Below are 17,736 nucleotides of genomic sequence, written 5' to 3'. Positions count from 1 at the left end.
ATGTTTGTCTTTCGACAAAGGATTATGTGAGAACAGTCATGGTTGTGATTGTCATACAGTGAAACAAACCCAAAAGCCACACAAGACCTCCATCCACATGGGAATAAACATGGTATATTCCTATGGCAGGACGCGAAACAAGAATGAACCGTGGGCACCTGAACAAACAGGTGAATCTCACAACTGCCCTGTGGAGTCACAGGAGCCCAGCGCCCTAAACCCTGTCACTGTGTGGCTGTGGGGCAACAGGCACCCATACAAGGAGTCTGTGCATCCCAGGCCTTTGGAACCGTTCCACACCTTGATCTGGGTGGCGGCTGCTTGTGTCGGTGTGGGTGACGCTTACGACCGGCACCTGAGGTCAGCACACTTTAAGACGAGAGCACTGAAGGCCTCCTCACCTTGGCTCCCGTGGACAGACCCCGGTCCTCACTGCTCACTGTGTTCCTGGGCTGCATCTCCACCAGAGTTCTGAAGAGCGAGCTGGCTGCCGCCGTTAGGAAGTCTATCTCGGCATTGGGGTGGAGGCCGTACAGCGCTGGGCTTTCTGGAGGCAGCATGTCGTCCACGTACTGGTGGTAACCGGCGTAATCCAGGTAGGGGGGTGCCACAAATCCTGGGGCCAGCAGGAGTTCACCTTCAATCTCCAATGAAAAGAAGCGCCAGTTATCCCAAAGCTACACTAGCAGAAAGTTCGGCGTTGATGCTCTATAGGTACCAGGCTCCGAAATGCTTCATGACCAGCCCTGCTTGTGTTTAGCATCGAGCTGACCACTGAGGACACACGTGTCCCTGAGGGAAAGTCATCTATACTGTGCTTGGAAAAGTGTGATGCACACACGTGCTTTGAATAAGTAAGCGTGGTTACACCATCCCTGCCTGTCAGTGTTACAGGCTTCAACAACTGATTCTCAAGTATCCTTATCTCCCAGAGAAGAAATTAACATGTCTGGTCGTTAGCTTGCCCAAGCAGGTGCTTTGAATTTAACCCTAATTCAGAACTCTTTCTGGTAATGCCGGTCTGCACTTTCCCAGGGGCAGGAAATGGCCCCACCCCACGCTCATGTGTTAAAACGTGGGGTCCTGAGCTGATGGCACCATTTTAGAAAGTTCTGGAAACTCTAGCACACTTAGTTGGAGGAAGTAGGTCCCAGCCTGTGTTCCTTTCACGATTGTGTCCCCTGCTCCTCCCTGTCTCCTCTTTCTGTGAGAGGAGCTGTACTCCCGTGGGACCCGTTCACCGCGGACTGAAACACCCCAGACTTCCTCCCTGGTGCTGTCTCATCACAGCACTGAAAAGCCAACAGGCGCAAGGTAACACCTCACATAGGACTGCTTCGGATCACGGGACACAAATGAGCCTTACAGGGTTGGGATGACTTTTGTTGGTCATGTTATCCTAAGAGCGCCATCGGTGCTCTCCCCAGGACCTCGGGCACCACAGGGCAGCCAGCGACCGCTGCTCGTGCTCAGCGCCCTGGTGACTGCAAGGCCACAGCAATGACCGCCCTACCTCATCTGCTTCACTGGGGCTGAGGAAGGGCAGGCACTCCACATAGAGAGGTATGTTCCACACAGCTCAGGTGAGCAGACATAACAAATCTACACATAAGAAAGCAATCTTCAAACTATGACCAAAGAACTTACGGGCAAACAGCCGAGTGCTTGGAAGATTCTAGCTACTCTATTTCCATTCATCTCTGAGCGGATTGCGTTCAGACCCCATTAACAGTTTTTGATGTCTTCCAGTCTCTTGTACCTTGAATTCTGTCTACACATATATTGAAATGTACAAGGGGATGCTGTTTTTTTTTAATCATCCAATTCAGCTATTTTATTTTATTTTACTTTATTTGCCTCCACCTGGTAAATCATTTTCTGAAAAATCTGTTGGTTACAGTGGTCTCTTCACTGTTGCCTGCAGAGGGTTTCATTTAATCATGCAATAATGTGGGTTGGTCCCCAATACAAAACACCTTGGAAATAGGAGTCTCGGTAGGGGCCCATGGCAACGAACAGTCATGATTTTCCACACTGTTGTGTCACCTGAGTGATAGTGGGCTGTATCTCCTCACGCTCACAGTCCTGGATGGTGTAAAGATCCTGTGAACCTGATGGGGACTTTCTGTAGCTGCTGTCTCTGAAGTCCGGGTCATCTCTGACGTTTGTACAGCATTTATACTTCCATTTTGTACCCGGAGTGTTCTCCTATTATTTACCCTTTCATAGTGCCAGACACAGATGTGAACCCAGTGCCCAGGGGAAGGGACTAAGGGAATTACCTCACCACCATCCCCATTTTGTTCTATCCATTTGATCATTCCCTGTTTACTTATAAAAAGTAGAAATTTAAAATTATCAGGCTCAGAATGTTCTGAACTAACGTGCACATAGGAGTTAAACTCACCACCATTGCCTATTTTCTCACACACTCATTTTGCTTGTTTGTTTTTGTTTCTCAAGACAGTGTTTCTCTATGTAGCCCTGGCTGTCCTGGACTCCCTTTGTTGACCAGGCTGACCTCAAACTCACAGAAATCTGCCTGCTTCTGCCTCCCTGAGTGCTGGGATTACAGGCGTGCACCACCAAGCCCGGCTCACACACACTCTCTTAAGTAAAAATTTAACGTAAAAGGAACAGGAACAAACCAGGTGTAGTAGCACACACCTGTGATCCCAGCACTCTGGGATTCAGAGGCAGAGGCAGGCAGATCTTTCTGAGTTCAAGGCCAGCCTGGTCTACAAAGGGAGTCCAGGACAGCCAGGGCTACACAGAGAAACACTGTCTCAAAAAACGAAGACCAACCAAACAAGCAAAAACAACAAGAAACAAAACAGGAGTTGATTGGTCTTTAAAGTTAAGTGGGCCCAAGTCTTACACACTACACTTTCCTCTTGACACTTTATTATTAAAGAACTGAGGTTTGGATATTTGGTGGGTTGTTGTGTCTCTAAGACAAACCATGATATGTATGAAATAACCATGTCTTCTCCTAGGGCAGAGCCCACGAGTCTGGGCAGCCTGCTCTGTGCCTTGGTGTTGGAGACTGGTAAACTTTCATAGCCACAGTGGCCAGGCTGTGACCATTTTACTCATGAAGTTTGAAACAAACACTATCATTTATTTGTTTGTTTCTTTAATTCTTTTTAGATAAGGTCTTGCTACGTAGCCTCTAACTCCTGTTCCAGTCTTGCCTCCCAAGTGCTGGGATTATAGACAGATACCACTGTGGCAAGCCTGTACTTTCTTTTCATTTTTTAAAAATTTTAAAAAAGGTTTTATAATTTATTCACTCTATATCCCGATTATAGCCTCCACCCTTGTCTCCTTCTGGCTCCACCCTTCCTCCCTCTTTCCCTATGCCCCTCCCCTAGTCTACTGAGAGGGGCAGAACTCCTCTCCTGCCATCTGACCCTAGTCTATCAGGTCTCATCAGGACTGCCTGGGTCCTCTTCCTCTGTGGCCTGATAAGGCCGATTGGCCAGGGGGAGGTGATCAACGAGCAGGCAACATATTTCATGTCAGGGAAAGCCCCTTCTCCCCTTATGAGGAAACCCACATGGAAACTGAGCTGCCCATGGGCTACATCTGAGCAGGGGTCTAGATCTTCTCCATGAGGAATCTTAATTCTCATTCAGAATGACAAACAAGATAGATATCAGAAGAGAGGGAACAGGACCGGGGCCTACCATAGATGTCCTCTGAAAGACTCCACCCAGCAGGAGATCAAAGCAGATGCTGAGACCCACAGCCAAACCTTGGACAGAGCACAGGGAGTCTTATGGAAGAAGGGGGAGATAGAAAGACCTGGAGGGGACAGGAGCCCCACAAGGAGAGCAACAAAGCCAAAAAATCTGGGCCCAGGGGTCCTGCAGAGACTGGTGGACCAACTAAGCCCGTAATTGTTAAGGCCACCAAGCCCTAAGTGATGCTAAGTGATGCCCTTTTCCTTAGCTTGCTGCTGTCCTTTGCTTAGCAACTTGACCAACATAAGATCTCATTCTCTCAGCTGTAAACAGACCGCTAAGTCATCTCCCGGCAAAGCACAGATGCTTTCCATCGTGTTGGCACCACCCAGTTGCTCCCTAACATCCAGACCCCAGCAGATTCTGGTTTTCTGCAGTTGGAATTCTTTGAAAGATAGATTGAATTGTGGCTTTTATAAGTTCTTTCATCGTTCTGTCGTAACTAATGGGTAAAGCAAACCCTTGCCTATAGAGAACTAAGTTCTGTGTGAGTGTATTTACTCTAACTTTGGCTTATTTTTTCCTTTTGGTTAACTTGTGTGTCTGAATATATGTGCACACAGTGGTGCAGGCATGTTCAGAGGCCTGAAGAGCACACTGGGTGTCCTCTAGGCTGGAAACCACCTATGATCCTGGCCTGCACCCAGTTTGCAAGTTTTGGGATTACAGGCTCTTCCTTGTTTCTTAGGGGTTGGGATCTGACTTCCAGCACTCATGATACAAAGCAAGCTCCCTTAGCCACCGGAGCCACCTCTAAATCCTGACTCAGACTCAGCCTTTCTGCTGAGGGGCTACTGGGAAAAACTGCTTCCTGTTGAGGGGCCTAACTGTAGTTCTCCACAATAGGGACTTCTTTCCTTCCTGCCTGCCTTCCTTTCTTTCTTGTTTCCTTCCATCCTTCCCTCCTTCCTTCCCTTCCTTTCTTCTGCCCTTCCTTCCTTTTTTCTTTCTTTGCTTCAAGTGGAGAGCTATTTGAGAAGGTGTACTAAATTCTCAAGGAATTAGCCCATTCTTAACATGCATTTCTCCTAAGAAAATAAAAAATGACCAATGAACACATGACAAGATGTTCAGTATCTTTGGGAACATGGCACAGTTTCGTCCTATCAAAATGACTAGAATTAATGTGGATTGTAGCAGTTTTAGGGTATAAGGAGAACAGAACCTTTATGCATTGGTGGAAACACTTTTGTGGTTTCTCGAAGCAACAAGCATAGTTACCAACTGGCCCAACAATTCTATGTCCCATAGGCTGCACAAGGCTACACAAAATCTGTGTACAGAATTGCACACCAACAGCATGATAATAGTCCAACCCAGAAGTTGGCAGATTGTATCTCACTAAAAGTTTAAGGATCAATGGAATTGTGCATAGACAAATCAGACCTCCACATCACAAAGCTGTCACCAATGATTTGAATTCATCTTTACAGGAATCTGATTGGACATTATTAACATGTACAGGTATAGAAGCTGGGAAACCAGGAACTGCCAGCTGTGCCGGCTCAATGGGCTATTGTTCTTTTCAAACTGAGTTTCCTGGAACTCAGTAACAACCCAGCCACCTGCCCAGCCCCTTGCCTGCCTTGCCAAACCCACTTAGAAATGACAAGTCTAAACAAACACATTGGCACATGGCCTTTGGGTCCAGAGTGCAATGGCTGAGTGCTGCTGGGAGTTTTTCAGAAATTACTCACATGGAAAGACCATTGTCAGTTTTTCTATAGAGCTGAAAAACACATTTGTAATTTTCAAGACAATGTGTTTTACAGAGAACCAGAGACATGGGGATGTCCTGCGTGAAGCTAGACTGTGGAGCACACAAAACCAAGGGCGGACATGCCACCTCGTTGCTAAGGTGACTTCTGCCCAACTGAAACATCGGCACTCGAGCCAGCGCAACGTGCAGCCAGTATATATTTACAGATATATATATCTACATACAAATCTATATACAGTATATATACATACATATATATATCTATATCTGTATAGCACTATCTATGTCCGAGAGTGTTCTTTTCTCGCTTACATGAGGTGGCCATACCTGTTCTTCACGGCTGTGGTGGAAAGATAACACATCACCTGTGGGGTACTGGCTGCCCCTGTTGGGGCACAAGTGCGCAATAAACACTTTCTGTTTCTATCTATCATCAGAAAGCTGTGCACAGGAGCCAGAGACACGGCTCAGCAGTGAAGAGCATGGCTACTCTTCCAGCAGACCCAGGTTTGATTCCCAGCACCCACATAGCAAATTACAGTTGCTCGTAACTCCAGTTTCAGGGGACCCAACACCTTCTGGCATCCACAGGCACCTATACATGAGGTACATGAGCATAAGTGAAGACAAAAACGCACATAAAAACAAAACGACATTTTTTAAAGAGTGGTGCGCAGTCAAGGAAGAAATGCATATTGCAGAAATGGATGACTCAGAAGAGACCCTCCACTTAGAAGCACCCTGCTCCAGCATCACCTGTGCCCCAGCTCTGGAGCTGGCCATCTTTGTTTCCTAGGCGATAGGCCACCGCTCAGGAAGAAGTCAGGCTCCACAAGAAATGCAAGCATTGGAACTTGCCACCCCCGCCCCCAGGGCTCGCTTTTCTGCTTTAAGCCTGGATTCCTAATCATTACCTATGTCATCCAAATAGCTGGCAGTCTGTGATGGCTCTCCAGTGACAGTTGCCTCCTTCCCCAGAAGTGGCACACTGTGTTCATTCTGTCATGTGAGAAAATTAGCTTTTCCCTTCACCTGACCCATTAGAAGGCTCGGCTACCCAAGAAAGAGCTCATCCCTCGAACACTAAGACGTCACTGAAAGGAACCCTGGCCTTCTGGAAACAGCATTTTTAACCCAGTTCAGTGTGCCCAAGTAGCAACTATTAACTTATAGATGCATTAGCTGTGAGGAGGGCCGGGAAGAGCCAGGAGGCGTCCTGTCCTGCCAATGCTGAGAGCTGGAGCACACCAACAGCTTGAGCAGAAAACATTTGCACCACAGCAGAACAAGGGGGACCTGCAGCTTCTGACAGGGAGTCAACAAGCACACTCGTTTTCCCTGGTGACACAACAGTGCCACTGCCCAGCGATGCGGCCAGCTGGTGAGGAGGGATCTCCACACAGAACCTCACCAGGTCTGCAGGGAAGGCCTGCCCTTCCGAAGCACTCTCCCCTGCCAGCAATGCCCCTCAGGTTCCTGCACCTGTATTTATTTTACAGTCATGAGGGCCAGTCAGCCTGGTGAAGGACACTGCTATTTCCATCCTTAGCAACAGGCCAGAGCCAGGGAAGGGGCTGCCCCTGAGCTCCCCACTCTGCCCTCACCCTCCACCATCCTTCGGAAAAATATGCCTCAGTCAAGATGGCTCTAGAACACTGTCTTCCATGTTTCCATGGCAACTTGCTCCCAGACCCCTCCTAAGGGACCTCTGGCCCCTTCTGAGGAACAGTGGACCCTTTCCAATGGCACAGAATCTTTCTGATGTGGGAAATTGTGCTCATTAAGCGAGAGAAAGACTGGAAGCCTTTGAATCAAAGGACATAAAGGATGGTCACAGAGCAGAGAGCTCTAGTTTCCTTTTGGCTGTCCTCATATTGGTCAATACTATTTAAGGAAGTTAAAACAATCGGTGCCCGTTACAGTGCTTGACTAGACTCTAACACACTGCTCTTGGTACGTGGTTACATAACGTCTTGAAATAGACCAGACTAGCAATCTAGTCTGGCTTCTCCGAGAAGCATTTAGAAGAGCTGTAAATAGAAGCTTGCTCTAATTACCAGAACTAAACACACAACAAATGATCTTCCAGCGCTGTTCCAAAAGAAGTTAGTGTCTGTGGAAATGTCTGGATGAACAGATGGGAGAGGGTGCTGCCATGGTTTGGAATTATCATCCCAACCCCTGGAAAGGAAGGCCTTGCCACTGTTCTGCAGCCCTTGTGGGAGGTGGGAGGCCCCGAGGATCTTGGAGGCCAGTGGAAGTGAATGAGACCACTAGGAGCATGTCTGTGAAGGGGTACTGGGACCTCTGACCTCTTTTTCTCCTCACCTACCATGAAGCAAACATGCCTGCTAGGTCATGTGTTCCCATGTATGGAACCGTGGGCTACAACTGCTTTAACCAGAGGCCAAAATCAAACAGCTCTCCTGTTAAGCCGCCTGTCCCTGGCATTTTGTCATGATGACAGGAAGCTGAATAACACAAGCCCCTGAGTTTTCAAGAAAGAACTAGGAAATGGCTCTCGTGGGCTGGACAAGAACGGCTGCTCGAGGCTCCTATGTTTGAAAGCTTGATCTTCACTGTAGCTCTTTGGGGAGGCTTAGGAGGCCTATGCTCCCTTGCTGAGGAGGTAGATCACTGGGGCAGACGTCGAGGTTTTGGAAGACGACTGCCATGTTCCATCTGCCTCTTCTGGATCGGTGTGTGAGCTCTCGGCTGTTCCTGCCACCATGGCTTTGCTCTGCCATCACGAACTCTAACCCTGTGAAGCCAAACTCAGTTGGTTGCTTTCTTTTATATGTTGTCTTGGTCATGATGTTTTGTCACAGCGAACTTGAATGCCATATGAGAGCAAGTGAGCACCAGAAAGGCAGAGCCACCACCTCAGCTACCCTAGGACAAGAGCCAAAAACCAAACACCAGAAACCACAGGCAGGTCCAGAGCCATCTGACACAGACACAGAGTTCATTCCAAGGAGAACAAGGAGATTTTGCTCTTAAAATTTTGCCAGTGGTAATCTACCCCTTCCTCACAGAAACAATAAGGATTATTGTGTTGTTCCTTATTTTTAAAACCTAACTATGTTGTTTTGTTCCCACACATAAAACAACAGGAACTCCATAGTCCTATGGTAATAAAACCTCTTTTTGTTATGTATTTTTGTTGTTGTTTTGTTTTTGTTTTGCAAGGCAGAGTTTTTCTGTGCCCTGCCTATCCTGGAACTCTCTTTAGAGCAGGCTGGCCTCGAACTCACAGAGATTCTCCTGCCTCTGTCTCCCGAGTTAGCGCCAGGATTAAAGGCGTGTGCCATCACTGCCTGGGTAATAATCTCATTTTGCAAAACGATTTTACTTTTAATTATTTGTGCGTTTCTGTGTGGAGGAAGGTCCAGGTGGGCACAGGTGTCTGGGGAGGCCAGGAGAGAGTGTCAGGTCCTCTGGAACTCAGAGCTGTTCTGTGCTGCCTGACTTGGGAGCTGGAAACTGAAGCCAGGTCTTTGGCAAGAACAGTCCATGCTCTGAACCTCTGAGCCATCTCTTCAGGTCTTGTTTTATCATTTTTTATAGCTTGTTTGAAGCAAAACCCAAGTAACTTCATCACATCACACATGGCTGATATCTCACTGTTTTACTGTATTTATAGAATCATTTTATTTTAAATAGAAAAATTATAACTGTAGTTATGAAATATATGACATGTTTTGTCACATTTATTTAGGGTGTGTACATGTGTGTTGTGTGAGTGCACACTCATGCACATACATGCAGCAATGTGCGTGTGCAAGGCCAGACAACTTGTTGGAGTTGGTTCTTTTGTTCAGACACATGAGAAACAGAGGTTGGTCTCAGTTGGTCCATCAGCCACTCAGTGCCCCAGTGAAATGCTCTAACCCACTTTTGCATGGATTCAGGCAAGCTTGAGTCCCCACCTTACAGACTCAAGAACCACAGACGCTCTGAACATACATCTACTGAGCTAAAATGTTACTGATAAAAATTAAGATTAATTTATGATTTATGCAGGAGGAAAACAACAACAAAGTTAGTAAAGTGAATCCTGGAGTGAAATCCCAGGATTTATGCTCTGCTGAAGTTCATGGCCACACTCACTGAGAGATGGGGCAAATCACAGTAGCTTAGTATTTCCGTCTGTGCAACGGAGAAGGAGTGTCATCTCAGCCCCATTCACAGGGCTGTTACGATGATCCAGCCAGTCTACACTTAACACCTTCCCAAACCTCCAAAAGGAATAGCAGAATGCATGTACTGTTGGTATAGTGTTCTTGTGTAATGTATACACCTTATCCTTGTTCATTCAGATGCTGATTTCTCTCCCCCACTACCCCACTATCTGGTTTTAATATGGACATTGCATTGTGATGTTTATTCTAAGCATCACCTGTCTCAGGTTTGTGTAAACATGCCACCATTTGTTCTCTGTATTGTCAATTAAAACAACCAGCCAATGCTGAGCAATGGAGAGAATAGGGTGGGACATCCCAGTCCAGAGGGAGGAAAGGAAGTGAGTGGGAGGAGCAGGAGAGCAGAGGTCAGCAGGAGAGGACTTGGAACCGTGAGGATAGATGAACCAGACCTAAGATATGACTAAAGGCAAATATAATGTGAGAAATCTGAATGGGAGGAAGCTATTCGGGCTTGGAGATTTAGGATGGAGTAACTATTGCCCAGCATTGTGCTCTGCGTTAATTTAATAAATCCTAGTCTCTGTGTGGTAATTTGTGTATACAGCTGATTTAGGAATAACAGCTGGTTAACTAAAAAGTCAATAATAAATTTTAATATTCAACAACAAATAGTGTCCAACATATGAAAGAATATACAGTAAGATAGCAAGAACTTATATAGAAAGTAAAACTGTAGAGCAGTTTTTTAGTTCTGTTCCTCGAAAACAAAGCAAAGGCAGTTCCTAAACTAGGAGCTCACAGATTACTGATTAGACAGAACCCCTGCAGAGCAAGCAGCAAGGCCTCCAGCAGGCTGCAGAAAAACAAAAACTGATATATACAAACCCTAGAGAGGCAGTTTCTTTAGGTAGAGAGAAAAACAAACAAACAAACAAACAAACAAAAAAAACCTCTTTAACAAAGCCACGAGGAGTTGGGTTTGAAAGCTGAACTCTTTAGAATCAAGTAGATGTTAATTGTCCCTGGTTTCCTGAAAGTGGTACTTTGTATATAGCGGTTTGGGACTGAGTGGGTAACCTGGGACCTAGAGGGTAAAAAACTACAGACCCCAGAATTAGCCTAAAGGGCCTACCATTACCCGCCTTCAGGGAATCAGGCATTAGTTCTCAAATGCTTACCTAGAAAGATGAGGTCAAAAATTCAGGAACTGTTAAACCTTTCATCATTAAAGGATTGCCTGTTAATTTATGGGGGAAAGAAACTGGCATATAAGGGACACACAGGGATTTTGAAAATGCTGCACATCCTGGAATAGTCACTGCATGGATGACACTGATAAACATTTTGTATTCAGATGCCAAAGTAAACTAATTGCAAAGTTGATTTACTTTTCATTAAGTTCTGTAGAGCTGCCGTTTTAATGTTCTTGGGGTTTTTTGGTCCATTGAAAGAGTAAATGTAGATCAGTCTGCTGAACTTCAGTTTAAATACATTGTCTCTTCTGAAGTAAAACTGAGCCATAGCTTGTTAGCAGGGACCACCTTGCAGCTATGCAACTTAGAAAAGTCCAGTTTGCAGGTCTCAGTGCTAGGGCCGAAGTGATGCTGTCCTACTTCACTGTGCTATGCATTTCCAGGCAGTTTTCCCGTGTTTGGGTAAAATGTTTAGCAAGTTGTAAACTTAAAACCTTATGAAAAGGGTGAAATAAGCACTTCTACAGTGGGACTTGGGGTAATTTGAGGGACGTTTTATATACTTTTAAAAATCAGAATTTGATTAGGATGCCAGATTTCTAGCAACTTGTATCTTTAGTTTTCCAGATAATCTGGAAGTTAGCATTTCATAAATGATTTTTTAAGCAAATATAAAAATTTTGTTAATTGTAATTTATTAATGTGTTGTTACTGTAACTGAAAATGTTGTGGATACTTTTAAATTCCGTTTCTTTTATTTTTAAATTCTGAAAGAATTGCTTACTTACTCAGATACTTTTAAATTCAGAAAGAACTATAATAAGCAAAATTATGTAAAGAGATTGTTGTGCTACAGACATACAAACAGTTAACAAACTCTCTGTTTCCCTTTGCCTTCAGCACATAATGTGGAGCATCGCACCTGTTCAAGAGCAGAACTGCTCTCAGGCTTTATGGAAGTCACCTTAACTTTTGCAGCCTGAGGCACATGTTCCAGAGACCAAGGATTTTGGTGAAAAGCAAAACAGGGACCAAAGTTTATGTGCCTTCTTCAGTCTTCCTACTTGAGACTAACGTACAGCAGCTGGACCAGGATGAAAGGGAGCGCATCCTTGAGTGTGGAGGGGCAAGCTCCCCAGTGAGCAGCAGAGCCCTGAGCCCAAGCAAGCTGCAAGCCAGCTTGCCTCCCCAATGTCCTTGACCATCAGCCATCGAGAGAAAGAGCCTGGACCCGCCTGAGGACTGTGCTTCCTGTGACAAGCATATCTGTGCCTCCGAGATGACGATATGAGTGAAAGACACTCATCAAAGCCTGCTTCAAAAGAACTTTGAAGAAAACTACTAAATTTAATTTGTCCAGCATTTTAGACTGTTTCAAAGAGGACTTTTATTAAGCCCGAAATTTCTTAACATTCAAAGACTGGACCACAAATGTCATTGCTTGCTTAATTAACCATTTTTTCCCAATTTTCTTTGGGCCCCTTAATAGGATTTCTATACGTCCAAACTGTCAGTTAGAAGAAATCTATGAGAATGATGTCCAGTTTTCCTTAAAGAAGGTTGAGTAGTTGTTGTTGTTGTTTTCTGTGGCTGTGAATGTTGTTTGTCACTGGGAGATGTTTATAATTATTAATGGTCGTATTCAGAGTGAAACAAGGAATATACAGGGATATCTTATAGAAGTAAAACAACAGGTAGATTATTGAATCTACTCAAGGTTTTATTTGTTGTTCTTAAATACGGTTAATTTTAACTATGGTATAGGATTTGCATATTGATGCAACAATAAGAAATAAGACAAAAGGTAGATTATTGAATCTACTCAACTTAGGGTTTATTTGTTGTTCTCAAATAAGGTTAATTTTAACTATGGTATAGGATTTGCATATTGATGCAAAATAAGTGTTCTTGATACATTGGTATAAGCTTTAGTATAATGACAAAGTTTCAAGGTTACTTCCAATACTTTTAAACTACTATCAAAAACTGGTTAGAATATCAGGTAATGCAAGTTAATTGCTAGTTAATCAACTTACAGTCATGTCAGACACTAATCTAATTTATCACAGGAGTATATATATACATCCTAGGTTTAACAGACAGATATGATTTTGTAGACAATTTGATTACATAAAGATAGGTAGTCTCCAAAAACTTCAGAGACCTACAGAATATGGCATTTAGAAGTGTCTTTATTATTTTAAAGATTCTTTGACAATGAGACAAGTCATTTCCTGGCAGCACCCGCCTACCTCAAAGAAGATGATGAGCATCAAAGAACCCCCATACGGAGATGGCTTCAAATGTGGCAAACGAGCCACTCGGGTAAAGAAAATCCCCTCACGTCACAACAGACAGAATTCTGCCAAAAATGGGCAAGCTTAAATGCAGGACAAGTCGACTGCCAAACTCTGCCAAGACAGGGTAAGCAAGTCCTAAATAGTTCCTGCTTTGAAAGGGTTAGACTAACTTTGTAACCTGTATGTCTTCTAAAGCCTATAGTTTTGAGTTTTAGGTTCAGGTTAAGCTAAAGCCTCTTAGTACCTTTCCAGAGAATGGAGGAATGTGACTCTATCTGTGAGGACAGATATAAGAAAAGCAAGCAAGCAATGACCGTCACTCAGCAAAAAGAACAACCAGACCCTTGTCTTCAAGTTAGTGTTTCTTAGCAACGAACCCAGACGGCCTCAATCCTTCTTCTAAGTATCTCCTGACCTCCAGCCAAAGGATGAGCTAACCACCCCCACCTTCAATTGCAGCTGCATCTACACTTGGCAGGACTGGCCAAGCTTGAGCACCAGCAGGGGTGACCCCATTGTGCAATGGTTAATAAACCTCTTGCTTTTGCAATGAATCCGTGGTCTGTGGGAGTTTCTGGGAAGGGCGTGATCTTGAACTCCTGAGCTGTGAGACCCCAGATCTTACAGCTTCACATATATGTCTCTCTAATATTCTGAGCCAGAAGGCTGAAGATGATGCTTCAACGTTATAGAGAGTTGTGGGTGACTGTTCAGGCAGCAAACTGTCCCTGTCAAGTTTTTATTTTTTATTTTTGGAAGCTGCTAACATGCACTTCCTATTTACTCCAGTAACTAATTTTATTCCTTCTCAAGTCTCTGGTGGGGTTGAAGAGCAAACAGTTAATAGAGCCACAATTAAGCTTAAGGTGTTTTGAATTTTAGAAGATGTAGGTAATACCAATAAGGATAAAAGTTAATTTAGGTATAGAACTCTACACTTGTCAAAATGGGACAATCAGACACTTTCTCCCAAGTTGCCAAATGCACATGGACTGGACATTGCACATGTAAATCTTACCTAACAGTTTTCATAACTGTTTTATAAAATTATTATTGTATTAAAGGAAAAGGAGCCTTTTATTGGACTTAAAGGGGGAAATGGTGGTATAATGTTCTTTTGAAATGTATACAATTTATCCTTGTTCATTCAAATGCTGATTTCTCTACCCCACTATCTGGTTTCAATTCAGACATTGCCTTGTGATGCTTATTCTAAGTATAACCTGTCTCATGTTTGTGTAAACATGCCATCATTTCTTTTCTGTATTGTTAATAAAACAACCAGACACAATGCTGAGCAAAGGAGAGAACAGGGTGGTACATCCTGGTCTGGAGGGGAGGAGAAAGAAGCGTGTGGGAGGAGGGGAGAGCAGAGATCAGCAGGAGAGGACTTGGAAACACAAGGAGAGATGAACCGGACCCACGATATGACTAAAAGCAAGTATCATGTGGGAAATCTGAATGGGAGGAAACTATACAGGCTTGGAGTTTTAGGATGGAGTAACTATTGCCCAGCATTGTGCTCTAGGTTAACAAAATACATCCTAGTCTCTGTGTGGTGATTTGGGTATACAGCTGGTTTAGGGATAATGGTTGTTTAACTAAAAAAATCAATAATTATTAATATTCAACAACAAGGTCCAGAAAGGCCAGCACCCTCTGAAACATTTAAAGGTTACATACATAGTAAAAAATAATCTGAAAAACTCTTATCAGAATTTCTTTCTCAGCAGATTATGTTTTAAATGTCTTACCAGAGATGGATTCATGAATTCTTCTAGATACACTCGGCATAGTTTCCGATCCCAGGTGTCTGTGATGTGGCCCCCATACATGATCTCCCCAAAGAGGTACCGAAGGTCTTCCCATGGGACCTGGGAGGGACAGACAAAAACTTAGACAAAAGCAACATGGAGGAAGCGTTACTTCCTCACCATTTCCAGTTGGTCCATCATTTTGGGTAACTCAAGATGGCAGGAACTTGAAGCACCTGGCCACGTCATATCCACAGTTGAGAACAGAGGTGCGTGTTTAGTATGGCTGTGCCGATGCTCAGTCTACTTTCTCTACCTTCTACAGTCTAGAGCCCGAGCCAGGAACAGTGTTGCCACCCACGTGCAGGACACGTCTTCCCAGGTCACCTAGCCCAAGTGTGGTAATTCTCCCCAGACACACTCACAGGCCACATTGATCTAAGCAGCTCTTCACAGAGAGGCCTGTCCCATGCGGCTGCTCATCGTGTCAATTGTGCCACCATCGCGCCACACAAATTCTCACTCCCCGGCCTAGAACATCTGCACCAGCTGGGCTGGTCAGGGGTATAAGCCCCTCTACCCCAACAGCCCCACTCAGCCTAGTCAGCCAGGGCTAAAAGCAGTGCGGACACATCTGAGTTTTTGTGCAGGACTTCTTGGGAGAATTGTTTTCAGTGTATTCTGATAAACTGGACAAAAGCTCAGCAGCACCGCAATTCACTGCAGGTTTTAGGGGAAAGGAGTCATCATTGGAACAGGCTGTCCAGGACAGTTGTACACTGGAATCTAATCCAGAACTCCTGACACGTTTCCCAGCACCTCCAAGTGTTACCTGCAGCTCTGCTTCACCTGTTACTGCGGTAGTGAAACACTGACCAAAACCAGCTTGGGGGACAGATGGGGTTCAGTGAGCCCACAGGCTACAGTCCATCGTGGAGGGAAGGCAGGGCAGGAGAGGCAGAAGCCATGCAGGAGGCTGCCTGCTGGCTCTCAGCTGAGGGGCGGCTCCACCCACAGCAGGCTGGACCTGCCTCCATCAGTCGCTGGTCAGAAGGACGCTGTCCAGAGTACCCAGCATCCACCCTGACGAGCTGAAGGAGGCAGCTCCTCAGCTGAGGAGCTCTTCTCAGGTGTGTGCAGGTGACACCCCTCCCAGGACCATCAGCTCATCTAAAGTCTTTATTTTTCAACTTGGGAAAAGAGAACGTCAGGTGGACAACTATGTTTAATTTCTGTCTCTTTCTCAAAGCCTGGGAAACTGATCCCTGTTCCTGACCGCCTCGGGTTGAGCTGCGGCTGGACCGGGCACGGGACTGCTCTGAGGGCAGTAGCCGTCATACAAGATTCTATTGCCGAAAGCAGCCTATCTCTTCGCTGCTTCTCGGGGTTCACACGTCTCCCCGCTCCCCCTTCGCTGCCTCTGGGTTTGCATAACATGCCAGTTTGCGAGGAAGCCTTTCTAGACAGGAAAGGCTCCCTTTCTTGGCACCCTCGGCGGTAGCCCACTCCTCCCACAGGCCACGTCAAACTACAATTACAGCCTCTTGTGGCGGGGCGTGCCAGAACAGCACAAGTCAAACTGTGAGGCTGTTCCAGTGTGCTTGCTACTCGTGCACAGGAATTTGAAAAAATGAACCTAAAATGTGTCTCTCTCTGAAGCTGGTTCGGTGTGAATGAGAAATGAGAGAAGTCGCCGGACTGCCGGGCACTGTCCTCTGCACACAGCTTCTGTGGAGCAGAAGCGATAGAAACAGACGCAACTCGGCTTCCAAATCCGGGTGAATGAGCACCCACAGGTAGTCAGTATACTTCCCTCAGCGCTTTAGCCAGCGAGGCCTGCTCTCTTCCATTATTAGTTCTCTCTCCTAAGCCTGATCTTCGCTTTCTAAGAACCTGTGTCTGCAGTGAGCTGTGCACAGGTGTGGTGCAGGTGGCAGGCGCAGACGTGTGCTCGTGTGCACACAGCGAGGAGGAAGGCACAGGCCAGCTCCCGTCTCCCCTCCACGTGTGTTACCTGCACAGCTCCACCCACTGAGCGGCCTCCCTGGACCCAGCTTTATGGACGGCTACAGAGACAGCAGTGGGAGCATTATCTTTATCTTCCCTCAGAACAGTGAGGATAATTTTATGTGGAATAGTTTATAGAAAACATGTTGAGATCAGCTGGGCCTGGTGGTGTGTGTAGTCTTAGCTACCCGGGAGCCCGAGGCCAGAAATTCAAACCAGCATGGACTACAGAGAGAGTTCAAAACAAGCCTGGACAACATAGTGAGCCCCTTGTTCAGAAAACAAACCTTTCTTGAGAGCAGGGCAGAGGACGCATCTCAGTGACCATGTACTGGCCTAGCACACGGGGAGCCTAAAATTCAGCCTCTAGTACCGAAAAAGGAAATACACACAAAGAAAGAAGACAAAGAAGGAAACAAGGAAAAGGATAGGGTCCGCTGACCACAAACCATATAAGCCCATTGACTTTGAAAAGCACATCAGAATCTGTCCCTACGGAGAAAGAGCCCACGGTGTGTGCGATGTGAGTCTCCTGTCCCAGCAGGCGGCCACCAAACCCTGGGAGAGCAGCGTGGAAAACCTGCGGCAAAGGGGACCAAGAGGCAGCAAACAGCTGCTTCCTCAGAAACATGGGGGGAGCCGATGATGAAGGCTCCTGACGGGTTTGACAACATACCCACAGATGCCACCTAATGGGAAAAGTTCCCCTCGTGGAAATGATGCTCCGTCCTCCTTAGGGAGGACATCCTCCTTCTCCTCTGCAACCGGTCATTTGGTTGGAGAGTTTACACAACTGTTCCTGATGAGGCTTTCCAATTCCCATGGGCAAAATGTGTTTTAGCCCTGGATACATTCATCCATCTACCTTTAA

The 17,736-nt window shown here is 45.6% G+C and overlaps 1 protein-coding gene across 2 annotated transcripts in view; it reads right to left on the bottom strand.

Annotated features, from left to right (window-relative positions):
* The window catches only part of Dnah11 (dynein axonemal heavy chain 11), a 260,465-nt gene that overhangs the window by 7,368 nt on the left and 235,361 nt on the right, over positions 1-17,736 (bottom strand). For both annotated transcript variants that reach the window (XM_055607564.1, XM_055607563.1), the window contains 2 exons: positions 14,859-14,978; positions 402-644 (listed from right to left, as the gene is read on the bottom strand). In XM_055607564.1, the coding sequence (XP_055463539.1) occupies positions 402-644; positions 14,859-14,978 (363 nt within the window). The remainder of the gene's footprint in view (positions 1-401; positions 645-14,858; positions 14,979-17,736) is intronic.

The sequence above is a fragment of the Psammomys obesus genome, unplaced genomic scaffold (genome assembly GCF_907164565.1).
Source record: "Psammomys obesus unplaced genomic scaffold, mPsaObe1.curated_primary_1811, whole genome shotgun sequence".
Classification (NCBI taxonomy): domain Eukaryota; kingdom Metazoa; phylum Chordata; class Mammalia; order Rodentia; family Muridae; genus Psammomys; species Psammomys obesus.
The sequence above is the reverse complement of the archived record's forward strand: the minus strand, read 5'-3'. Positions and strand labels throughout refer to the sequence as shown.